Source organism: Bombus bifarius, unplaced genomic scaffold (assembly GCF_011952205.1).
Source record: "Bombus bifarius isolate JDL3187 unplaced genomic scaffold, Bbif_JDL3187 scf7180000009275, whole genome shotgun sequence".
In the NCBI taxonomy this organism is placed as follows: Eukaryota; Metazoa; Arthropoda; class Insecta; order Hymenoptera; family Apidae; genus Bombus; species Bombus bifarius.
The window spans coordinates 637,144-664,988 of record NW_022885009.1 but is presented as its reverse complement, the minus strand read 5'-3'; the positions used below and the strand labels follow the sequence as shown (position 1 = coordinate 664,988).

Below are 27,845 nucleotides of genomic sequence, written 5' to 3'. Positions count from 1 at the left end.
TATAAAATAACTTACATGAACTCTAGTCATAGCATATCTCTCTGGAATAGCAGTTTCTTTTGCTACAACTTCAACAATGAATCTGTCCTGGTTATACTCAGCCATATAACCACTTGTGACAAGTTTACCATCTTGTGTTACATTGAAAGGACTTGGAACTATAGAACCACTAGGTTTCTCTGATCCATATTTGTAGAGGTTTGCACTGGCAACGTAGTAATGTAGCGTACCGTTATCTCCAACATCTAAGTCTGACGCTGTTACTTTTGTTACAAAATCATTCACATTTGCCATTGAATTAACACCCGCATAGTAGTCGTTACGTTCGAATATCGGTAAGTTATCATTTTCGTCTAAAATAGTTATGGTAACATTTACATGTCCATGGTCTGTATTGTGCATTAGTGGACGTCCTGCATCTACGGGGCTTATATAGATATCAGGATCATTGGAAGCCAGTATCGATAAGACATATTTGTCCCGAGATTCACGATCGAATGATTTATTTGCGTATATGCTACCATCAGATTTGTCCATGTAAAACGCATAATTTTCATTTCCTGAAAAATATTCCCATTTACATAAATGTGTACCCTTATTTAGTAATAGTATAATTTTACAAATTGCTTGGTAGAACATTACTTACCAGCCTCTATGTAATAATAAACCTTCGCGTGTCTGCCTTCGTCTTTATCTTCCGCAGTTACTTTTCCCACGAAGTAATCTTTCGGGCGATTTTCTGATATATAAAAATGATATTCATCGTAAAATTGTGGCGTGTTGTCGTTCGTATCAACTAATTGTACAGTAAGCAGTCGTAATGTTTCATATGCCGTAGGAGTACCGTGATCGGCAGCTACCAGAACAAGCTACCAGAAATAATATTAAAGTTAACGTTATTATTTTTGAAGTCAATTGTTGTAAAAAGCTTTTAGATACGTGAATGAAATTTACCTCAAATTTGCTTTTTACTTCTCGATCAAGAATAATCTTCGATCTTAGTTCACCTGTCTCTTGATCTATTGAAAATTCTTCTGTTTCTTGAGTATTTCGATTCCCAACCTTTAAGTGATAACTTACGCGTCCGTTTTCTCCAGGATCTCTATCGATTGCTTTTACCGTCAATATTAAGTAATTTAGTACACCAGTATTCTAAAAAATGTTGTTCATTATTACACTCGTGTAATCGTCTAAATGACGAATACTTTATCGATAATCTATTTTTACACTAACTTCGGGTACTTCAACAGTAGCGTTCGTTAATTCGGGTAGAACAAATTGAGGTTTGTGTTGATTTACTGATGTTACTCGTATATCAACGGTACAGTTGTCTGAATGTGGTCCACTACCCGCACCATCTCTTGCCTCCACTTCAATTCTGTATGAGCCAGCTCTTCCAAGCAGTGCTGCTCCGGGGTATAGAATGCCCGTTTCACGATTTAAAGAAAATGACTCGTTTTCATTCCCATGAATTATGGTATACCAAACTTCTCCGTTGATCCCTTCATCATGGTCCATAGCTATGACCTTACAATGAATATATAATATGTCAGTTTTTTAGCTTTATCATTCTATAAGTTCAAACAGATGAAGTATAATTACTTGTAAAATAGGTGCAGGTGGATTTACTGGCAGATTTTCAGCAACCGAAGCTCTATAACTATGTTGTGTAAATATTGGTCGATTGTCATTAACGTCGATAAGTTTTACAAGTACTGGAACGGTGGTACTTCGACGTGAATTTATATGAGCACCATCGCTGGCCATTACTGTTATGGTGATATTTGGCGTCATTTCTCTATCGAGAACGGTTGCACCACCAACAGTAATTTCTCCCGTTTCGTGGCCTGTATTTTATATAAATAGATGTTTGTCCATAAAATATTGGTTCGATTAATTTTGAATAAAAAGATTACACTTACCGATATTAAAGTCAGCAGCGTGATCACCTATAAGACTATAACTAATTTCTCCAAACGGACCTTCATCTCCATCTGTCGCTTTCACGGTAGTAACATGTGTGCCTGGTGGCGAGTTTTCTTTCACAGACGCATTATACAATTCCTTCTCGAATTTAGGATCTTGATCATTAACATTTATTACAGTGACAATTACTTTGGCTGTTGTGGATAGCTGCGGTACTCCAGAATCATACGCAACCACTGTGAACTCCAGTTGCTTCGTTTCTTCGTAATCAATAACTTGGCTGGTTCGTACAATTCCTGCAATATGCGTAACGTTTATTGTACTTTCCATATTTTCCACTTAGTTGTAACGCGATTATAACGAACCTGTGACGTTGTCTATATTGAAATAGGGACTTGGTGGTATGATTCCGTATCCTGCTATATTACTATCTGCGTCTACCGCTGTAAATGCTCCCACAACAGCACCAGTTGGCTGTTCTTCTTGCATTTCTATCAAATATCGTGGATTTTCTCTCGTCCATGGTTTCAAGAATTCCGGTGCCATGTGATTCACGTCAATGATCGTGACTACTAAGGTGCCTAATTACAAACAAGAAGATCCATTAAATAACTACAGACAACTATCATTTTGACCGTAAGAATCTCAACGCGACTAGAACATCTTGCAATAATAAAACAAAAAACATAGAAAGTTATATTTTTCTTGTTTCGATAACCCAATAGCAGTAGTAAATTATCATTTGTTGTAACTCGTGGCCACATATCCGGACAGTACTATCCTATGAACTTTACGATACTATATTTCTTAAAGATGTAATACCTCTGCCTTGTTGTAATGTGGGTGCCGTTGTATCACTGACAACGACAGTGATGCTCACAGTAGCTGCGATATCACGGTCCAATGGTCTAACGACGGAAACTTGACCAGTTGCCCGATCAACAGCGAAAAAGTCCTGCGGATATACCGATTAATACACAAATTGTTTTGCAACTAATTTTGTATGATCATTTTATATGATTATCAGACAAAGCATCAGATTATACCTTGAACGATTTACTGTCGTTGACCTGTTGACCATTTCTATCGATCGCCGTAATTGGCTCTGAAATGGCGAAGTTCAATGCTTCCAAGTTGGCACTGTCTGGATCTGTAGCTTTTAACGTCGTGAAGACGGTGCCAATGGGCGTGTCTTCCGTAACTTCGGCTCTTTGAGTTTCTGGCGTGAAATAGGGCGCTTTATCGTTGCTATTTTCAACGTTTATCATCAACGTCGTTGTTCCGGTTAAGCTAGGCGTTCCTAATCAGAAAAAGATCACGATGAAACGTATATTAAACGTTATGACAGAGTCGTATAATAAACGTTAGACTCGCGGATATTTATGCAAATTCATATTTTTATGAAGATAACTAAACAGACAACTAGCAGGAGCTTGGTAGAGATTTGTTTCATCCGCCAAATATTACAACAAATATCGCAATTGAATATTTTATACGTACATTTTTACGTATTACGTGTATTTTACTCATTCATTTCGTTTTAAAATTCCCAGATATGCATAAGAATCTGCGGTCTAGTTATAAGTAGAATGTATAAACTAAAGAAAATAAAACAGATGACAGTTTTTATCTAAATAAACCCATTTTCATGTACCTTTATCAAATGCTATTACTTCTACATGGTATGTATTTTTATTGTCGTAATCCAACTTCCTAAACACTGTTACAACGCCTGTTGTTTCATTCATAGTAAAGTCATCGAAAGCTCCCTTCTGTATTCTGTAAACGAGTTCTGCGTTTATTCCCGTGTCAGCATCGGTCGCTGTAACTTCCTCCACAACGGTCCCTGAAATGTATGAAATTAGAAGATCCAATCGCATACGATAATAGCCTCTTGTAAACCATCGTTGAAGGCTAACATACCAATCGGCGATATTTCGGGTATGCTGGCAGTGTAAAGTTCTTGCGTAAAGACGGGTGCGTTGTTATTGACATCGCGAATAGTAATGTTAACGGTGGCGGAATCGACATAAATCCCGTCGTTCGCTTGTATAACGAGCGCAATCCAATCGTGTGTTGAATTCGTTAAATCCACTGGCCCTTTATTTCTTATCGTAATTTCACCAGTGTCTGGATCTATGGCGAAGAGTCCTAACTCATCGCCGCCCACGATCGCATACGTGATCTTCGACGTCTTGTCCTTATCTCGGGCTTGCACTTTCAAGTCGGGCTCGAATTTCTCTGCTCCTTCGTCTATAACCGCACGATACTTGTCTTGCAAAAATCGTGGTGGACTGTCATTGGCATCCGATAAACTGATGCGCAACGAAACGCTGGTCGTCTGTCCTTGCCCATCGTTATCGGTGGCCTAAAAAACAGCGAAGGTGAAAGCCGACGAAATAATTACATATTACAGTTTATCTATATCTATACAAAAGCAAGTTATCACGAATCTTCCGCAAATAGAGGTTTCTAGTGTTAAATCACGAGCAAGTTCTATACGCTACTAGCAAAATGTTTAAAGACGAGGAGTCTGCAGTTAAGATTGGTCAATATTTGATAGAATAGACAAACGTATATATTTAATCTCACAATATTGACTCAGTCAATCTGAACATATTGTTATTTGCTTCTATATAAACAGAGCTATATAAACAGATATTCAGTATATGGCTCCTTATGTTTGTCAAATTAAACGATAGTAATAAAATGAGCACACGTTTCTGGCTGTGGTATAATGGTATAAACGTATAATGGCAAGTGGATATAATAATTTTGACACAGCGTACCTTGTACGTTAGAAAATACTCTGTTTGTTCTTCGTAGTCTAAACAGGGCGATACTCCAGGAGTTGGACACTGAGCCACCGTGATAACTCCAGTTTTCCGATCGACAGAGAAATGCTGCGCGCCTTGACCGAGCAACTGATAAGCTATTCCAGCTGTACCGAATCTGGAGCATAATTTGTTTATCAAATTTCTGTTGCGTCGAATGAAGAAATAATTCTAAGAAGAATTACGACTTTTCTCACCGTCCGCTATCGCGATCTTTAGCAGTGATCGTTATAACCGTTGTGCCTGGAGGCGCGGTTTCCAGCACCACGGCTGTGTAAGTAGGGTTGCTGAAAGTAGGCGAATTATCGTTCGCGTCCGTGATAGAGACAGTTACGGTTGCGGTGGAGGAAAGTTTCGGATTCGTGTGAACCTCTTCCGCAACGACCTGAACATTTACAATGGCATGATTTCACTTTCGAATCGTGTTAACTGACAGACAAGAATAATAGGATTCGCTAGCATAGAAGCGGCCGGATTACCAGAATGATGAATTTACGCTGATTAGGATTTTCATAATCTAGCGAGCCATTTGCCACGCGGATGTTCACAGATGTGCTTCCAGTCGCCATAGTCGGCTCGATGGTGAAAGCACCATCAGTGATGTCGTCCAGGCGTAGGGAAAATACCGAGTTCAGGCCCTGTAAAGATGTAATTTTATAACGCTTGTAACGTAACGTTGCTACTGTGCAAGTTCAAATTAAAAGGAAATACTTCTTTATGGAATTGCAGAACGCTCGTAGAAAACATTGTACGTGCCAAGAGCAAACTTTTCAGTAGGAAAAGAAAACTTACGCAATAATGTAGTCGAGATTCATGAAAGAAAAAGGTGCATCCGTAGAAGAAGAGCTTGCATGTGCCAGCCCTTGGTTCTAAAGAAAACTCAATGCTCCATTTATTTAAATACACGCCATTTAAATAGACAAAAAGCAAGAAACCATTAACTGATGTTTATTGGCGCTTATTTTTCGTTTTCCTCTGCAGAAGAGGTGACGTTCTGGCATTATCTTCCAGTTATAATCCAGTTATAGTTAGTAACTATTTAGAAAGGGCGATTGCACTCAAACTCTATACTACAGTATTCTCATTGCTACGTAGAACACAGCAGCCCAACTCCGATCTAACTCCAATAAAAAAATCAAAATTGTTCAATTCGCGAAGAATTTATTTTAACCCTGAAATGCGTTGTTCGTTACTCGCATATATGACTAATGTTCGATTCTTAATTAATTAACACTTTGACTGCCACGTTGGTCATATACGACCAACCATTGATGACTATAGCGCTTGAACTTTTTACTATTGTAAAAATTGAATGAAAATTAACAGTTAGGGCATTTTCAATATAACCGATAAATAGAAGATACTTTGAAATGAAAGGTGCCCCATTGAACAATTAAACATTTTTATTAGAATATCAATAAAAAAAATAAGAACAAATCTTGCATCTAACGGCGCACTGTGTTAAAACACTTTAAACATAAATGTGGCTCATCAATACAACCTGGACAATAAGTGGTCACCTTTTTGGTCCGATTCTTAGCAATTTTTGATCCTAACTGTTTAACGTTTTTTTTATAGCACCCTCTGCAAAATTTCCGTGCCAAACACGCTTGCCCTTCTTTCTTCTGCATTTCGTGTTGCAATTTTTGTTGAATAAGTATATTTGACAGCTCTGGTGAATGGCACTATGTAAGGTGCATTGCAAGTGCTATTCTAAAATCTGGTACCTTGATTTTTGTTTTTATTCCTTGTTTATAGAGTATCATCGCGTTTGAAATTGATGTATTTAACAATAACTCTAAAGCTAATTTTATATATCACTTGAGGATTCTTCTATGTGGTGTAGAATATGCTATCATTTGATCTGATAAATCTACAGCACATTTTCCTCTGTTGTAATCTACCACTACCATTCGTTTATCACAAACATAATTTTTCTTGCGGATCTCTACCATTTCAGCCGAATGTTTCGTCGAAATCATAAAAATAATCATAATACTGTTTACTAATATCATCTACACGTTTCAACAATATATTCTGGACGTTTTGCTTGTTTGGACGTTTGAATGGTTTGTTGAAATAAACGAAGCCTTGTTATGATATGTCGCTATCAACTGTTACCAAGATGACACGGTGGTCACCCGTGACCACCACTAAGATAAACAGTCCATTGGGGAAGAATGTTGTCTTACATTATCAATTTATTATTATTTTGCCATTATGTGCTTTGAATAATAAAAATACTCCCGTGGCGTCCTCAGTGAAGCATGTGATTTCGGCGTGGCAGTCAAAGCGTTAAGAAAACAAATTCTATTTAATTGCGTAAGTTTATTTTTCCTGAGAGAAAAGAGCAGAAGAAATGCCAAATTCCAAGGTAAATAAAAAGAAAGTAACGTTCGTTTCTTCTTTTCTCTATTTCCTAATTTCAGAAGTTGATCGATAATGTTTAAGTTACACATTTAAGTAACTCACGATGTTGTTCGAATGTATGATACTCACGACGTCAGGATCCTTGACAGTCATGTCCAAATGTGGCAGTGGCGTGCCATTCGGTACGTTCTCCGGAATCTCGATGTTGTACTCGCGACGATTAAAAGTAGGCGGCTCGTCGTTCACATCCTTGATGGTTACCGTTGCTTCGGCCGTTGACACTGTCAGATTGTCATTACCTGGCATACCGTCGATCAATTCACGCGCCCTTACCTCCAGTGTCAGTACGCCAGTTGAATCCTTCAACGCTTCCCTGTTCAGTGGCTTTGCGGTTCTCAGTTCGCCTGTTTCGTCGTCCAGTAGAAAATAGTCGAATGGATCTGCATAAAAGAATACAAGAAATTTATTTAGCAGAAATACTTGAATTTTTTTGAATACCTTTAGCGTCATTTCGATTATTCCACGACTCGCACTTAGGAGAAATCCGGCGAGTGTAAGTAAAAAAGAGGAAAATTCGAGACATTGGAAACGTTGAGATTAAAATTACGTTCGTTTGTTACCGTTTATTGTTTAACACGTGGAAGAGCGAGAATCGTAGTAGCGTGAGTCAGCTCGTTTCTTACATTTTGTAAGAATGTTCTCCTTCAAAACTATCGTACGCAATAATAACTATAAACAATAATAAACCCTTGTATACAATAATTTAATCGAAGAACATGTCAACAATGTAATTGAGTTTGTAACGCAGTGTAAGCGTTCTAGCACTCGACCATTCAATCTTACGTAGTAATTAATGAATTGACATAGTCCAATTGCCGATTGCTCGTGTCACAATAAACAAGGTCACGCGTCGAGCCATTTAGCTGCTTAGCCGTGTGCTCGAACTTGTTGAAAATGTATGCGTCTTATGACATGTCTATTTCGTCGCAAAGAAAGGAATTGTGAAATAATAACACACATTGTTTGGACACAACTAATACTTTTAAGATGCCCTGCAAGTAATTATGATCGATTCATTAGTGAAGAAATATGATTTATTATTTGAAAGTGGATAATGTATCAGTAACAATTTGTAAATTAATACTTAGCTTAAATTAATAATGTTTTGAGAAAACTCGTAGAAAATTAGTAATCTTCAATTGTGTGATATTTTTCGAAACGATGAAACACAATAGGAAACACAATATCGTTATCATCACTATCGTTATCAGAAGGATCTACCGAATCACTGTCCGCAATAATAACACACTTCTCACTACTATCGTCGATATTAGATTCTCTTTTTACTGACACGACAGCTATAAGGGTTGTTTAATTCTTTTAGGCAATTATAATCTAAACGTGTGAATGTAACGAAGAGTTACACGCAACTAAAGTAAGAAAATATCGAGAACAACTGAACCACTAATCTGACTCGTGTTGTTTACGTTTGGTCCGAACGAAGTACCACGAGTCAAGCTCGTGCTTATTGTTTTTCACCCAAATTTTTTACCGCGAGTCTCACTCGTTGTTGTAGGTCAAGGGGTTAAACGTACGAAATTTACTGCACTTTTTCAAGTCATCGCGGCAGAGAATAGGCTTACAACTGAATTAATTGTGAAGCTAAAAGGACGATATTTTTAGAAGCTGAGTACGTGGCTGAATTCAAATTCTCAAAATTTTCACTTACGCTACTGTGATTCTTCAATTTATCATACGCTTAAAAATATTAGGTTGTCCGAAAAGTGTCTTTCTTTTACAGACACGTCTTTTACAACGATGCATCTTTATACAAACATGAAACCTAATCTGTCGAACGTTGTGATCTTTATCTTGATAGAACAAAATGGATCATACGTAATTGGATAATATAATATAAAACGGAAAATGTTGTGCATCCATTATTTCCTTATAAAACGAAAGAAACTTTTCCGACGACCTAATACTACGATCGTAACAGAAAGAAATGTTTAATTTCGGAACGTGTAAACATAGTAACTTAATTATCATGTGTAGAATATTATACTGAATATAATTACTGAAATATATTGCTAAAAATATGTAATTATCGAATCGAATATATAAAAAATATATTCCATTTAAAGAGACAAAATTAACATTTCTATCAAGCGTGATACGATATAATAAGAATGTTCTGCCTCGAAACTATGAAACTTTCGTACGCGATAATTTAATTGACAAATTATCAACAATTACCAACAACGTGGTATTCGGTTGTCCGAAAAATGTCCTTCTTTAACAGATACGTCTTTTACGTTTTAATCTGTCGAACGTCGTGATCTTTATTTTGATAGAACAAAATGGATCATACGTAATTCGCTAAAACAATATAAAACGGATAATGTTGTGCATCCATTATTTTCTTATAAGACGAAAGACATATTTCGGACGACCCAATAATTAATATTGGGTTGGCAACTAAGTGATCGCGGATTATATCATTACCACTTAATGACAAAATCCGCAATCACTTAGATGCCAACCCAATAGATCGACGTAGTCTGGCGTAGCGACGTTTAAACGATAAAAGGGGGAAAAATATGGCATGAACTCACTGGTGACCAATTCGTAGATCATTTTCCTTGGCATTCCCCTGTCGCCGTCTCTCGCCTTAACGGTCATAACTAAGGTTCCGATGGGATCATCCTCGCGCACTACACCCGTTAGCGAGTTCACAAATTCCGGTGGACTGTTCTGAATGTCCGCTACCTTGATTTCTACGCCAGTAGTCTCATTGTTCAGTCCATCCTGCGAGGAAAATTCATCTATGTAAAAGTCACTCGTTGTGCGATCTCGGGTTACCTTGCTCGCTGTTTTAAGGCGAACGTCGCAATCTGTCCTCCTGTCAACTATTTCAATCCTCACTATGTATTTCTGTCAGCTAAATCTCGCCATCTATTATAGACCCGTCTATTATAGATCGGGAATATTATATCTCTCGTGGAAGCTTTCAAAGCTTTCAAGCTTTCACGTTGACGAAGAATTAATAATTGTCGTGTTCTATGCCGAGTCAGTTATATTGGGTTGGCAACTAAGTGATTGCGGTTTTTGTCATAAAGTGGTATTGACAAAATCCGCAATCACTTAGTTGCCAACCCAATAGTATCACTTTCTTCGTTCTACCATAGTTTTTGGAAATGACGCGTGCACTCACGTTTAGTTAGTTTTATCACGTTACGTTACTTCTATTACGTTGACGAAGAATTAATAATTGTCGTGTACTATGTCGAGTCAGTTATATTGTCATAAAGAGATATTGACAAAATCCGCAATCACTTGGTTGCCAACCCAATAGTATCACTTTCTTTGTTCTACCATAGTTTTTGGAAATGACGTGTACACTCACGTTTAGTTAGTTTTATCACGTTACGTTACTTTTATTACGTTGACGAAGAATTAACAATCGTCGTGTTCTATGTCGAGTCAGTTATATTGGGTTGGGTTAATACCATCTTATGACAAAATCACTTGGTTGCCAACCCAATAGTATCACTTTCTTTGTTCTACCATAGTTTTTGGAAATGACACGTGCACTCACGTTTAGTTAGTTTTATCACGTTACGTTACTTTTATTAAGTTGACGAAGAATTAACAATCGTCGTGTTCTATGTCGAGTCAGCTATATTGGGTTGGCAACTAAGTGATTGCGGTTTTTGTCATAAAGTGGTATTGACAAAATCCGCAATCACTTAGTTGCCAACCCAATAGTATCACTTTCTTTGTTCTACCATAGTTTTTGGAAATGACGCGTGCACTCACGTTTAGTTAGTTTTATCACGTTACGTTACTTTTATTACGTTGACGAAGAATTAATAATCGTCGTGTACTATGTCGAGTCAGTTATATTGTCATAAAGTGGTTTTTGTCATAAAGTGGTATTGACAAAATCCGCAATCACTTAGTTGCCAACCCAATAGTATTACTTTCTTCGTTCTACCATAGTTTTTGGAAATGAAGTGTACACTCACGTTTAGTTAGTTTTATCACGTTACGTTACTTTTATTACGTTGACGAAGAATTAACAATCGTCGTGTTCTATGTCGAGTCAGTTATATTGGGTTGGGTCAATACTACCTTATGACAAAATCCGCAATCACTTAGTTACCAACCCAATAGTATCACTTTCTTTGTTCTACCATAGTTTTTGGAAATGAAGTGTGCGCTCAGTTAGTTTTATAAGTTTTTTTTCGGAAATATGGAACTTTCAAGTTCACGTAATACGATGTACTATAACATAAATAAGGCTTATAACGATATATCTGCTATTGGAAATGATTAACAAACGACAAAGGATACAGGAAAAGAAAACGTAATAAGGTAGAAAGTATCATTCTTCATAGAGAGAATACAATAGCGCAGAGAAATGTTCGATTAGATTTCTTTTCATATCACATCAATGTTACCCTGTGTTCTTTAGATTTGTATTTTTGTCGAAAATTTCTTAAATTGAACACATTATGCGTACTTCTATTTCAATATATTTATCGTATATAAGAATAGTTATTGAAAAATGTTGAAATTAAATGTTATTTAACCCCTTATTAACTTACGATTTACGTTCGAGAATGCCCATAATATTTACGTTTGGCCCGATCATCTACTACGGGCTATGCTCGTAATATTTACGTTCGACCCGATCATCTACTACGGGCTATGCCCGTAGTTGTAGGTTGAGGGGTTAAAAATTGAAAACATCAAATTCAAAGGATCGAAAATGCTCGAATTATTTTACTATAATTAATAATATTATAATTTATAACTATATATTTCTGATTTACAATGATATAATTATAATTTAATAATAATAGCTTGAATTATTTTACTGCATTATCTATTGTTATTTATTATTATTACATTATATAATTCTTCAAATCTAATACTTTTTGTTTGAAAGTATATGGATAAATCTCTCTTCATTCTGCTATTTATAGCTTCACTAACTATCTTATGCACTGCACATATTTGTACTTTTGTAGAAATTAAAGCGAAGTATTATTCATTCGTGTTAATATGGATATTTTTATTCAACAAGGCTAAACGAATGCTCTCTCTTCAAGAACAATTTTTTTTAATTAATTCACAGATGCTGCACCTTTGTTTATATCTAAGTTATAACGGTATAACTATATTTACGTATAATTGCACTCTCAGACATGAACAAACTTGGTCTCTAGAGCGGCACAAAGTCATTTCCAAGACTATGTAATGAAAATCAATTTTCAAGCTCAGCTCGCTAACCTGTTTTCAAGAGGACTTCATGAATTCTCCATATTTATTTGCCCAGCGGAAACACGTCTCCTCCAGGGAGCACGATAATCATCCGGCCAATCTTTTTTGTTTACGTGAAACTTATTTCATAAATGTAAAACGTGAGAGAGAAAGCAGATTATACTTGGACGAACAACGATAGAAATTTAAGAAGGATCAAAGGAAAAGCAATAAGAAGTATTTTAATCGGCCTTCTAAAAATTGTTAAGCGCGTCCTTTCACCCTCGCTGAACATTAATAACGTTACGCTGTCTTTCTGTCCGTAGCCGCGCAGTTCGTTAGAGATTCTTCGCCGTGACTTTACGCGACTTCAAAAAATTCACCTGCTGCTTTGGCCACGGAAATGAGCGAAAACTGAATTCCATGTTCGCGCCTGCTCGCGTCAAAGGGCATTTTAGATTCAATAATCCGCTCTGGTCTCATTTTCGCCTGCTATTTGTGGATGAATGACTCGCAGGCGTTCCGCAAGAACACACCACGAGGGAAGCAGAAAACCGTAGGGTCACATTTTTCACCATAATCCATCAAAGAAGAAGAAAACGTTAGTCCAGTCATCCGCAACTTTTTTTCCCGCAAATTTACGTTACCAAATCCTGTTTTTTTTTTTTTTTTAGATATATTGGGTTGGCATTAGAGGGTATTGAGACAATTCGCAATATATTCAAACTCAGTGAAATAAAATCATTAACGATGATTATACACCGTAACATATCTGTTGGTGATAATATTTCAACATTATATGTATCGCATAATAAAAAATTCATCGTGGCGTCACGGCCAAACCTTGTAAAACTGGTATTTAACGTGTTGCTATTCTTTCTATCGCTATTTCTGTTATCTAAGTTGTATATTATACATCTTCATATCGTATTTCTATGAAATGGAAAGAAATGGAAGTATTCGCAGCATCGAAGCTCCGAATTTGTGGATGATAACGATGGATTTGAAATATTCGTTTCTTATATCGGAACATCGCAGATCGTCTCATCCAATTTGCTTTAGCAAATAGAATTGTAGCAACTGATTTTAATATCGAATTTGTTTTAGAAGAATTGATAGAAACCTGAAGCACGCGACACGAGTATATTGGAAGACGTGCTATTGAATTTGAAACACATAAGACAACGTGTCAGAAACACGTGACAAATGCGATAGAGACGACGAAGAACGATATGACAGCCAAGTTCTCGGAAACGTTGCAGGTGTTCTGTCTACATTGGTGACGCGATAGTTAAAATACAGACTATACTGAAAAGTTGGGACGTTTATCGTGTAAACGTAAGTCGAAGATATAGAATGGCAATTTTTCTGACAAACGAGAATCTTTTGGTTTATTTATCGGGTTGCATGGAAAAACTAGCTGTTTTTTTTTTGTGATAAAAATAATCAAACTAAAGTCGAATTGAGATACAATATTGTGGGATAGTGTGACATCAGGGAAGGACGTGGCGTGAGGGGTAATTGTTTATTAGCGTTGTCAAGATATGTTGACGTTGTCAAAGAGCATTCTGAGCGTTACCAAGGTATGTTTAGGAAACAGTGAGCATGGAAAACATTGTAACGAGAGTCGAGAGAGTCAGAGTTGAATTTATCGTTGTCGTGTGAAGATCGTTGTGTGTTGTGTCGTAGAAGTAGTGAGTAACGAATACGTGAGACGGGGTATTGTATTCGATTTCGTGCGAGTGCAAACGATATTGTATAAATCATACTGTTACCTACAAACTAATAATATAACATTAACAATAATATAACAAAAACCTCGAAATCATAGTATAAGCGGTGGAGTGGTGATTCTACATGCAGAAATAAGTCGAAAAAGAAGAATAACATTTTTCCGTTTGAGGCTTTGTTTCCGAGAAAAATACATTTCGATAACCGTCAAGTGCTCCTATGCTAATCGTAAGTTTCCAGGCACCCGACTTCTTTTCCGCTCGTGATGACGATGATTTCATTAGACGAGCAGAGTTATGTATGCAGCAACGCGACCAAAATTTTCAACGCTTTTTATTATAAATAGATTTATTCGGGACGTCGATGAGCAGCAAAGTGGCGCTTGGTACCGGCGTACCAGTAGCATAATTAAAATCAATTTTCGAGCTGTACTCACGCTTGCTCTGAGTAGCAATTGGTAAAAGGGCCTCTCCCTGTAGTCGAGTGGTTGACGCAACACCAAGGCGCCCATGTAAGAGTTCAGTCTTCTTTCCACGTTCACGATGCCGAACTTTTCACAGGCATCGAGGAACTGAAACAGAGGCATCATATTGATCGTGTATCGACATTCTGCTGTTGCTGCTTTCCAATAGACTGCGGATTTTTATGTAAATTCATGCTATTGAGAATAATAACAGATTCGTACTTTCGATTTTTAATAATTATAATATGACAATTACAATTTTACAATTGTTTTTTTTACATTACAAACAAATACGAGTTTAACAATTATAATTACTGTGAATAATTATTATATTTTTGGTATTGTTTCTTCGATATTTTCAAGATATAATAATATAATAATAGCAGATTCGTACTTTCGATTTTTAATAATTATAATATGACAATTACAATTTTACAATTGTTTTGTTTACATTACAAACAAATACAAGTTTAACAATTAGAATTACTGTGAATAATTATTATATTTTTGGTATTGTTTCTTCGATATTTTCAAGATATAATAATATAATAATATAATAATAGCAGATTCGTACTTTTGATTTTTAATAATTATAATACGACAATTACAATTTTACAATTGTTTTTTTTACATTACAAACAGATACAAGTTTAACAATTAGAATTACTGTGAATAATTAGTATATCTTTGGTATTGTTTCTTCGATATTTTCAAGATATAATAATATAATAATATAATAATAACAGATTCGTACTTTTGATTTTTAATAATTATAATACGACAATTACAATTTTACAATTGTTTTTTTTACATTACAAACAAATACGAGTTTAACAATTATAATTACTGTGAATAATTATTATATTTTTGGTATTGTTTCTTCGATATTTTCAAGATATAATAATATAATAATAGCAGATTCGTACTTTCGATTTTTAATAATTATAATATGACAATTACAATTTTACAATTGTTTTGTTTACATTACAAACAAATACAAGTTTAACAATTAGAATTACTGTGAATAATTAGTATATTTTTGGTATTGTTTCTTCGATATTTTCAAGATATAATAATATAATAATAACAGATTCGTACTTTCGATTTTTAACAATTATAATACGACATTTACAATTTTACAATTGTTTTTTTTACATTAAAAACAGATACAAGTTTAACAATTAGAATTACTGTGAATAATTATTATATTTTTGGTATTGTTTCTTCGATATTTTCAAGACACCATTGATTATGGCTGGATATGTTAAGCGAAATTATTATTATAACGTTAATGAAAGGATGAATTGACAAAAAGAGAATTTTCCAACGAAATTCATTCAGCGGCTGGTATATAAAAAGAAAAGAAAAATGGTTCCAAGATTTCGGAATAGAATTATTACGGTGGCCAGCATCGAGTTTTGAACTGAACCCGATCGGAAGCCTATGGGGAATTCTAGCGAGAAAAGTTTACGATCAGGAGAAGCTACCTGCAGAAAATATCGTGGGACGTAAAAAAAATAATAAAATCAGTGTGGACGGATTTTCAGATCGAAACTTTAAATAAGTTAGAAGGATAGTGTACCTGACTGATTAATAAAAATTAATAAAGAACATTTTTACTACTATAATAAAAATAAAAATTCAAATTATATGAAATTTACTAAATAAATTATATTATGTTTAAAAGATTAACATTATATTTTCTCACAGCCAAAAACACAAATTTTAGAGAAAAAATCCAATTTTTTCCCGACTTCGATGGGACAAATCTTTCGTTTGTTATATCTTCGGTTTTGTATTATATCACAATATAAATTTTAATTGTATAATTGAAAATTGAAATTGTATAAAAGATTTCGTCAATTTTTGTTCTAATATCATGAAAAATCTAAAAATGGATTGCGTTTGTAATTATTCACGACACTGCATACAAATAGTGTCACTAGCACAACTGTTGCTGTCTTTGTACGTTTCAAACGTTTCAAGATGATTCATGAATATGGAAAATAATAGACAATTAAAGCAAATATCATTACTTGAAACAAAAACATTTCTTTTCTTCGAAAGAAAAGTGTAATTTCAAAAAGTAGAGTAGCTGTATCCTCTAACAATAATTGCGTCAACTAGCGCAGCAAATTGCAAATGTTACATCGTACAAGCATTGTTACTTCGTAAATCTTCACGAATCAACAACTCTGTAATTCCAATTGTTACCAACAAAATGTTCTATACATTGCAAAATCGCTACAAACGTATTCATCTATTGGGTTGGAAACTAAGTGATTGCGGATTTTGCCATTACCACTTAATGACAGAATCCGCAATCACTTACTTGCCAACCTAATACTTTCATTGCGTTCGGGAAAGTCCGCATTTTCGCTTGTCTATCTTTTTAAAATGGCAATAGGAAGACTGCGTATCGAAATCACGCCGTTTCGTACAATCGGAGCTTCAAGATTCGAAGGAACTTGATTTTTTATTTTTCTGCGCGTGTTCCAACGCTACGTGTTACGAGGGAAAATTTTTCGTACGCCGATAAAATGAAAATATTTTCAATCACACGAAAGACTCCCGACGAATCAATGGTAGAAACGATAAAAAGAAATAAAGAAAGAAAGAAAGAAAAAACAGCAAATAAACGATCTAAAAAATGAATTCCAATAGGCGAACGTATCGTCTATATATCGGCTCTGTCTCGATAATCGTTTTCAACCATAACTATGCTGAACGTCTCGTTCCAATAACCGCCACAATTAACGAGGAAATTCGACTATTTTGGTAAATGATAGAGCCGTTGTAAACATTAGTTTGCTTTAATGACCGAACATGCATGGTGCGTTCCACGGTCTGTGTAAAACGAAAAGAGGCATTAAAGTTCGCCGCCGTAAAGCCAGCGGGGCCATTAGTTAAAAGGTTTTACAGTTTTATTGGTCGTCTAACGGCCCCGTGAATTTATCGAGCGGATATGACGTAGAGGGTAAAGCGTGTAAGAGTATGCGTCTACGTGCTAATATTCCAGCCGCATCCTTCGGGATCGTCGCGTACAACTGGCGTGGTCAGATAATTTCCGCGTATCCCCTGTGATAAACGCGTTGGATATTTTTCGAATAAAATACTCCTTCGTGCTCGCTATTTTTCTCCAGCGAGAAAGCGATCTGATCGCTTAAAGGTCTGTCACAGTATGCCGCGTTAGCCACCCTAAAATACGATACGAGGCGTTCTCGTGCGATATAACTATATATATATATATATATATATATATATATATATGTATATATATATTTGGAAAACCGTGTCGCTCAGCCATTTCTGTACTGTTATCGGATGCCGTGCAAACACGGAAGTTGAAAAATTTCAAGTACAGTCGCGTCTTATGGAATCTTCCGCCTTTATGACGCGCTAGTAACGCCGAAGAAGAAGTTGTTACGAGTTATGAGGAAATGTTTGACGCCGCAGCGAAGCCAATATCAAGGGCTTCTGCTGCGAAAATACCCTCGCCGTTTCTCTATACAAATTTTTCGGCTTTACCACCTCCGTTCAAGCGTTTCTGCAATAAGATACTGTGCGCACATTCCGTTGTTATTCGATGGGTAGACAATTTTCAGTCGCCTGACTGTAAACACTGGAGATTCGGATGAAGTGTATTTCTCCGAGTTTTCGTTTGTTTTATTTACAAACGATCGCTTGTTTGCGGTTTCTTTAAGTAACGAATAGTCGTAGTAGTTTTAACACGTTGAATGTCGTGCGGGTCACTGGTGACCGACATTCAATTTGGCATGGCGCGGTGGTAAAAATTAGTAGAAATATATAATTTGAACAAATGTCAATAGTTATAAATTTTGTATTAAATTATTGTAAATTAATGCAGTATAAAACATATAAAAATAGTTTTATTTATACATGAAATACAGATCTATTATGTGCGCCTCGAACGTAGGAAAAACTCGCTTTTTCCGTGTTTTATAATAACGAACAATAAGCCTAAGTAACGTTTCGACTTGAAAGATGTTTGATAGCAATTAAGGGCCTTGGCAGTAAAGTAAAAAATGCTAAATCTTGTGACGGTTCTTTAGGATTATTGCGGGTCCGAATAAATATGATCGAGAGGTGGATTATGGTTTATGGTAGGTCCCGGGACGTAACAACATAGAACAATTATTTAGCAACGCGAAGAAACAATATGAGATAATTAATAATCGAAAAAATAAGTGAATCGAGCGAAATTGCACTACAGTGCCATGGGGGTCACCGGTGACCTCAGTGAGATAAATGATGATTATACACCATAATATATCTGTTGTAGGTAAATTTCAACATTATAATAAAATAATAAATAATAAAAAATTCATCGTGGTGCCACGGCCAAATCTCGTAAAACTGGCGTGGCATTTAACGTGTTAAGTAGCTAAAAGTTTCTTTCGTTTTATAAGGAAATAATAGATGCACCACATTTTTCGTTTTATATTATTTTATCGAATTACGTATGATCCATTTTGTTCTATCAAAATAAAGATCACAACGTTCGACAGATTAGGTTTCATGTTTGTATAAAGATGCGTCGTTGTAAAAGACGTGTCTGTAAAAGAAAGACACTTTTCGGACAACCTAATGCTAAGTAGTTTTAAAAAAGTATGCAGCGAACAAGTAAATACATCGAGTTAATGAAAGTAAGATTTGTAATTAACCTGGTAAGTGCTAGACGCGAGCAAGCAATTTTCTTACAACTTTTCAATATTTGTTTATCTTCGTCCTGTAGCAGCTTTAATAAACCTTCGCTTAAAATCACAATTAACGTCAAATAATATGTCGTTTTTAAATTAAATACTGAAAATTAAACGCTCTTTACATTTTTCTCATATTCTTATATTCCTCAACTAGTATCTTCTTCCATGATACTTTTAGTTTGCTTTACAGTAGGAAGAGTAATTATAGCGAAATTTCCACCGTGAGTAAGCGTGTAATTAATTAACGTTAAAGACTTTTTTTCCCGAAGGATACGTCTCTCATAGAAGAGGAACATATTTTGTTTCCAGAAAATTTTTATCGAGTATTTTATTTCACATCTCGCATGTATATTTGAGACATTTTCATTGCTTTTAATAACGTCAAGTTTTCTGTTTATTCTTATTCTGCCAGCATTATTTGTCTTGTACACCACAGCGTTGCACCACAAAGCTGTTTATATTTCAGTAATAATTCATTCTTTGATCCTTTATAACGTCACGTAACGTAGAAGTTACGTAATTATTTTACATATTCATAAATTTGATCTCATCTGTTTGCACGTGATTACGATATCGCATTTCACGAGTAATACTATCATACTATGCAAATGATATTCTTAGATTTTGGATTAAAGTAAGAGGCTGCAGGTGATCGATATTATAATTCTTTTCTTTTATCAGCGAAGAAAATTCTAATTACGGAGAGTTAAAGTAAGTGCTTCTACGATTTTCAATCAACTTTTAGACTACGCATGAGAGCACATTTAACTAAGAACAAGATTAATAACCTTAGCACAAGATAATATAATAAATAAGTAACAAGGATTATAAATTAACATAATTCTAAACGAAACTGGCGATGAATTGTATTTTTTAAGTAAACGATAATCCTTTAAGGATTTTACATCTTTTTTATTATCTACTAATGTTAACAATTTCAACAATGCTAACAATTTGACAATAGAAAATAGCCAATACAAGAAAATGTTAAACGTTTATTTTCCCTAATAATTCCGCAGTTTCTCGATACGAACAAACATTACAAAAAGAACGAAAATATTTTACGTTCGAAATACAAGAGGATTTCAGCAAGTAAATCAGGCTGTATCTTTATCTCAAGCAAAGTTCTAGTTTCTTGTTCTTTCTTGTAAAAATGCGTGTAATTGCGTATATCATATTTTTACCAACAATTTTACGATTAAATATACGTATTAGCCGACATTGCTAATAACAAATTTTAATATGAATATTTTACAAATTGAAATATATTTGCTTAGACGAGAGCATCGAGCAATTAAACAACGTAATGAACAGTGGCCAGAAAAAAGATACTCGAGATACACTTTAATCATAAAATGCTGAGTTTTCAATCACCTTATCTTATACTTTCTACTTTTAACAAATTCTAACAAATTCGTGCAAACTAAGTTTTATTTATGGTTTCATTTAAAAAGAAAATACACCGTGCGATATACTGGATAGAAAAGTCGCGCTGTGAGTTAATAAAGTTTGTTATATACACGCTGCAAAATTGTTCTTTTGCGTCCCTTTTTCCTCCCAATCCAAGTACTGGATTCGTTTAATATATCAGCTTCCCTCGGCTTCGAAATCCTTTTCCACTTATTCTCATTTTCGCTCCATTGATTTTCCTCTCGATGTACAAACGAAAAGTTTTATCGGAGAACAACAGCAACAGCAGCAGCATCTTATATCATCAGTTTCGTTATTGCATCGTTATAGATCACAGAGAAAGAAAAATAACAGTAACCAGTACTTTTAATTGAAATTAATGCTTCGCATCATTCTCAAGACAATACTTGATTCTTTAAGAAGTTCAAAGAGAACAAAAGTTTTATTTTCGATATATTCTGTTCGATATATGTACATACGACGCACACTGATCTTATTAAGTGCAATAATATGAATGAATAATAACGAATAAATAATATGAATTATTTAAGTAGATTGTAGATTGTAAATCATCCGTTTTTTCATCTTGAATCATTGATATCGGGTCTAAGCCATAGGTAAAATTCGTAAGCTTCGAAGGTAAATTGAAGTCGCTTGAATACAAATAACTTGATTCCACGTTTGTGTTCGTGCAAGTCAAATTACTTGATTTCCAGTCGTTTGAATTCAAGTCGCCTGACCTCAGACGGCTATCTAATGGAAAATGGATACTTACAAAACGACGTTTAGAGGAAATGACGCGTTTTAAAAGAGAAGAAACAGCATCGAACTGTAGATAACATCGCCTTACCTAGCAACTGTTGTTTTCCTTAGGTCAAGGAATGATAATTGAAAGACTCTTAATCAATTAAATACGAATAACTTGAAACCAAGGAAACAATAGTAGATAATAAGCATACGTAAAGCGTAGAAACTTGAAAAAAGAAAAACATTTCAAGTCGAACGAATAACAAGTTTATGCTAGCTAGTAAAATTCTTTGAATTTTTAAGCCGTTAACTTGACTAATCTGAACGATACTTTATTTTCCACACCATTCGATGCTTGTTCTTTGAAAAATCCAGATTTCTCTATTCGTATTTCGTTATTGCTTGCACACGACGCATTCACTGATTGTATTATCAAGCGACCGAAACTGAAGCGTCGTCTCTCGCGTATCTGCTCTGACTGTCTGACTATAATTGTTTATTCTACTCGAGGATCATTTGAGTCCCAAGCAACGCGATCGAGCTGTTTAGATTTTGTGTGGAAAAGTCGCAGTACATTTGAACCCTACGGACGACTGACGGTATTTTGTATTTCATTGTTACCTTCTCAATAATTTTGATTGAACAAAACTTGAAATATTTATAAACTAATAATACGCATGTATAATAATGTAGATGTATTTCATAAAAATAACAAATATGACGAGCGCTATTGCGCCGCTTGTTTCTCTTCGCAATCGATTACGACAAGCGTTATCGCGCTGTTCGCGATTTTTCGACCCTGTTTTTTCAAAGACCCCTGGGACTCAAAATGTTAACACTTTGACTGCCACGCAGAAGTCATATGTTTCGCCCAGGACGCCACGGGAGTATTTTTATTATTCAAAGCATATAATGGCAAAATAATAATAAATTGATGATGTAAGACAACATTCTTCCCCAATGGACCGTTTATCTTAGTGGTGGTCACGGGTGACCACCGTGGCGCCTTGGTAACAGTTGATAGCGACATATCATAACAAGGCTTCGTTTATTTCAACAAACCATTCAAACGTCCAAACAAGCAAAACGTCCAGAATATATTGTTGAAACGTGTAGAAGATATTAGTAAACAGTATTATGATTATTTTTATGATTTCGACGAAACATTCGGCTGAAATGGCAAAGGTCCGCAAGAAAAATTATGTTTGTGATAAACCAATGGTAGTGGTAGATTACAACAGAGGAAAATGTGCTGTAGATTTATCAGATCAAATGATAGCATATTCTACACCACATAGAAGAATCCTCAAGTGATATATAAAATTAGCTTTAGAGTTATTGTTAAATACATCAATCTCAAACGCGATGATACTCTATAAACAAGCAACGAAAACAAAAATCAAGGTACCAGATTTTAGAATGGCACTCGCAATGCACCTTACACAGTGCCATTCACCAGAGCCGTCAAATATACTTATTCGACAAAGATTGCGACATGAAATGCAGAAGAAAGAAGAATTCGTGTTAACTATCGGTAATTCTAGTGTTAAAAAATAGAAAAAGCAACTGCTTGCAGAGGAAATATTTATATTACAATTTTAAGCGAGTGAGAAAAGGTTGCTTTTGGGTATCGAAAAGTTGTTTCCTACGCTATGTACATGTTTGTTGTGTATCTACATTGTTTAATATACACAGCAGTATTCCAAATGTCATTTGTCATAATGTATTCAAAATTTATGTTAATATTTTTTTCAAATATTTAACTTGTTATATTCGCCGCCGGTAAGAGGACACCAAGAACTAGAAAATACACGACGAGGAAAGCTGCAGGCACAAAGACAAACATCACAGACCATTCTATGGTCTTGTTGGTTATACTTAGTATCAACTGTACGTGCATCAACCCATAAGCGATCATTTCTAAAATTATTCTATTTAAATAATCGGCAAACTTGAGGTTGAGAGCGAAAAGATTACACGATAATGGAAGAAAGAAACGCAATTTTATCTTGTAACAGTGGATGTACAATGTAAAATAGTAAGACTGGAAAAATGATCGGCTCTTTAATTAGTATTAACTTCGTATTGTACTTTGTGTTCGTACTTTGATTCTCGTAAATCGAACAACCATACATATTCGTCGTGATTTAACCTTACGAAATAATGCAGGACGAGACCGTGTACACGACAGATTTTGCAGTAGGATTTTGTCAGAGCCTGCATATTAAGCTTGAACAAGTGAATACACTTACCGAGCTTTTATTTATGCAGGACATTAACTTGTTCCGTTTTGAACTGCTTAGATGATTCGGCAGATAAGCCAACAGAAATTATTTAAGATGTTCTAGACCGAAACAGTTATAGCTTCCTTTCTTTAGCTTCTTAAACGGGCTACGTATGCACGTACTTTAAGAAGCTTCCGGTGAGAAAATTAAGGAAAAAGGAGAAAGTGAAGAAGTAAAGGAAAATTCTATTTTGCCAACGATAGAAATTTTTGAATCATCAGACTTCTATAATTCTCTTGTATGTTTCTGTACTGAAGACTCGTTTTGTATAAGTCAGTTCTTAGTTTGCAAAGCTTAATTTCTGCGAAGTTTTTGATAACTGCACGAGTAGCGCAATTTTTTAAATAATCCAATATGTGCACGAATTTATGCAACTCGTCCTAATTTTTATTTTCACAACATATTAAGTATACGTACGTACGTTCAGTCATTTTATGTTTAAAATCTCGACCATGTCGTTCGTTTCTTTATAAAAATATTTTAATATACTTTACGATTATTATACCATAAATTAATTTTATAATATATATGTATATATCTTTTTATGAAATTAAAGGCTTTCATTTTATTCTATAAATATATACGTATGTAAATAAAATTGTTTATGTTTTTAATAATAAAATTGTTATGTTTTCACTATAAAATTTACTATTTTATATAATATTCATTTTATTAAAATATAATATTATATACAATATTATATTTATTTTTTATTATATTATATTTCTATATAATATTTATTTACAATATTTACTACTTTATATAATAATCATTTTATTTTTTATTATATTGTAATTATTATATTTATTATTATTATACAATATTATATCTATTTGGTACTATATTATATTTCTATATAATATTTATTTACAATATTATAATACAATATTTACTACTTTATATAATAATCATTTTATTTTTTATTATATTGTAATCATTATATTTATTATATTTATTTTTTATTATATTATATTTTTATATAATACTTATTTACAATATTATACTTATTATACAATATTATATTATTATATTTATTTTATTATATTATATTTTTATATAATACTTATTTACAATATTATATTTATTATATTTATTTTTTATTATATTATATTTCTATATAATATTTATTTACAATATTATAATACAATACAAAATTTAATATTTGTAAGAATAAGTAGAACATATCTATACAAAACTGTTGCAATAAAAGGAGTAATTGCAACAATAAAGCCACGAACTTAATAAAAGCGATTATTTATACTTTAGGAAACAAACGTGCATCAGAACTTTTCTGTTTCTTTATTATGCGTAATTAATTTAATCGAAGCAACATTAATTTTCCTCAGTTCAATAGTATCAACGTGTTGACAATCCAGCCAAAATCACTGCATCGTTATTTCGCTAAGTAGTATTGTATCCGTGGCTAATATTTCATCACATTAATACAATTTCGAGCCTCGATAATACAAAATTCCCCGATATTACATGTAAACTATCGCTCAAAACGTATCAGCAATCCGCTGCCTCGTAAATCAGTGCAGGTTTAATAGAAAAATTATTTCTCGAAGCTACGTGATCGATCGGAGCCTTTTTCACCTATTGATTTTCTTACAAACTCGTTCCATTACGAAAGATGTTTTTCAATAGGAAAATATTTCAAATCAATGAAAGAACGTTTCGTATAATCAGAAATTTTTGTTTCTTTTTACTCGACATTCTCACGATACGTTTAATATTATTACATTTTATGCCGTATAGTTACCTGATATTAATTGTTCACCGGATAAAATTTTACGTGAAATTCATTGTTTATCATGTTGCGCGTAATTAGCATTAACGTTTAATATAATTTCACAGGACGAATTTATTACTTCAGTAGACGTTATCAACAATATTAATGATAACATCCGTTCCAAAATTCCACGGCAATAGCAAACTTGTTGAGTTGATTCATCACAATTTGCGCGATCTTCTAATGATCTCAAGTGGATTTTCATTGCAACGCGGAACTTATAATTGAGAAGGCAATATTCTTGCCAGTAAATTCGTTAAGTTTATGCTTGTTATGCCAAGATTCATGACGTAGAGTAGGAAATACGAGAAATTCATCGCATTTCCACGGATCATAGGGATGCACGTGATAATAATATTACAATTGAGCTTAAGAAATTGCCACTTTACGAAAATTCTGTCGCTTGAACAAAGGAAACAAATTAAAATTCAAATTGAAAGAAAGACGAATTCGCGAATAAATGTTATTATGAAAGAAACATGTAGCGATTTGAAATCATCATTATTATAATGAAATCATCACAGCACGATACATTTTAAATTACACGTAACGAAATTACAGATGCAATTTACGACTGTTTCCAATTTTCACCGAGCAGGTAATCGCCGCTAGAAATTTACAAATTTTTATAGCCGATGAAATGACGCTACGATATAGCAATATACAATGTGTTTGTAATTTTATTACAAAGAACCTAATACGTAAGAAATGCACGATATTTCTTGAAGGACAATTATTTAAATTGCTGTCTCTGTTGCAAAATGCGTATAGATCGTCGAAAAAACGTAAAACAGGGAAACTGTCAAACATCAAATTCTCTGGCAGACAGAAAAATAGATCTTACAAAATTTTCTATTCTTTTTCACCAATATATTAGGTTGTCCGGAAAGTGTCTTTCTTTTACAGACACGTCTTTTACAACAACGCATCTTTATACAAACATGAAACCTAATCTGTCAAACGTTGTGATTTTTATTTTGATAGAACAAAATGAATCATACGTAATTCGATAAAATAATATAAAACGGAAAATGTGGTGCATCCATTATTTTCCTATAAAACGGAAGAAACTTTTCGGACGACCTAATAAATTCATCAAAGGAAGAATTGCATTTGCAGAGGAGCCTGTACGTGCGTCTTAGTTGTAGAGAAAACTGAATGTTCAATTGATTTAAATTCGCAAGTACCGTATCAATAATCCTTTTTGTACAGGACAACTTATCAGAATAACAATCCTAGATAACTCGTATGAAAACAAGAAATATATCTCTTCAAGAAGTTCTTTTTATTTTTGTTAGAGAAACATATTTTACAATAATCTGAGTAAGAATTGTTGTAAAATTGGTGATATCCAATGTCCATGTGTTCGAGCATGTCCATCGCATAATCATATTTTTTTTTTTATTTATTTATTTGGATTTTACAATTTGTCCAGTAGGACATTTGGTAAAATATTATAGCGGTATACTAATATAACATGTGGGTGGCTACCCCCAGCGGGGTACCATCATCGTGTTTGTTAGATTATGTCCTTTGTGAGATCTGTTGGGTGTTTCCTTTTTAATCTTCTCTATTAGTAATTATCGACAAATGGAAATTGCTGTCAGATTCTCTGCTGCATTGTTTCCACTGGCACGTACGACATTATGCGATAAAAAAGCAACAGTCTCTAATTTCTCCACGTGCAACAAATTTTCAATTACTTGCTTATTGCTACTTCTATTTTTGTATAACGTTTACACAGGCTACGTTGCGATACAATCTTATTCTACTATTATTTAGAAATGTTAGAAAATTGAAAAATATTTTTCAAATATCATTTATTCATGTAACACTATTTAGAAAGAGAAATTTCATTTAAATTCTATACTACAGTATTCTCACTGGCACGTGGAACGTTATACGATAGTAAAAGGAAGATCTCGTAATTTTTCCGCTTACAGCGTCGTGTACGAGAAATTGTCGATTCAATTTTTCAGATATTAAGGCGTGCACGAAGAAGGAAACGCGTTCAGATTTCATGCAGATCAGCCTTCTTCTCTGTATCGCGATAAATACTGCAAGAGCGGCTACCAGAAGGCAGAGAGGCTCGTCGCTAGATGACTTGACATGGAACAGCTGTTAAAGATACTTGCGTATTCAGTGGCGTGGTCGACATAGAAAATTCAAGCGATTAAGAGGTGAACTTTCTACGGCTGGAGTTTATGTTGTCGTATTAATATATTACAGAGGGCAGAGAGGCAGAGAATATGCAGCGCGTCCTATTAAATAGTCAAATGTCCCCGAGATTAATTT

At 34.3% G+C, this 27,845-nt stretch overlaps 1 protein-coding gene across 2 annotated transcripts in view; it reads right to left on the bottom strand.

Moving 5' to 3' along the window:
• Positions 1-27,845, bottom strand: part of LOC117214929 (cadherin-87A) — a 538,333-nt gene that overhangs the window by 2,434 nt on the left and 508,054 nt on the right. For both annotated transcript variants that reach the window (XM_033461288.1, XM_033461289.1), the window contains 17 exons: positions 14,566-14,700; positions 9,746-9,938; positions 7,260-7,570; positions 5,240-5,398; positions 4,958-5,145; positions 4,716-4,878; positions 3,850-4,294; positions 3,581-3,772; positions 2,973-3,226; positions 2,749-2,881; positions 2,292-2,507; positions 1,923-2,222; positions 1,603-1,847; positions 1,234-1,527; positions 955-1,152; positions 647-869; positions 16-560 (listed from right to left, as the gene is read on the bottom strand). In XM_033461288.1, the coding sequence (XP_033317179.1) occupies positions 16-560; positions 647-869; positions 955-1,152; positions 1,234-1,527; positions 1,603-1,847; positions 1,923-2,222; positions 2,292-2,507; positions 2,749-2,881; positions 2,973-3,226; positions 3,581-3,772; positions 3,850-4,294; positions 4,716-4,878; positions 4,958-5,145; positions 5,240-5,398; positions 7,260-7,570; positions 9,746-9,938; positions 14,566-14,700 (4,194 nt within the window). The remainder of the gene's footprint in view (positions 1-15; positions 561-646; positions 870-954; positions 1,153-1,233; positions 1,528-1,602; positions 1,848-1,922; positions 2,223-2,291; positions 2,508-2,748; positions 2,882-2,972; positions 3,227-3,580; positions 3,773-3,849; positions 4,295-4,715; positions 4,879-4,957; positions 5,146-5,239; positions 5,399-7,259; positions 7,571-9,745; positions 9,939-14,565; positions 14,701-27,845) is intronic.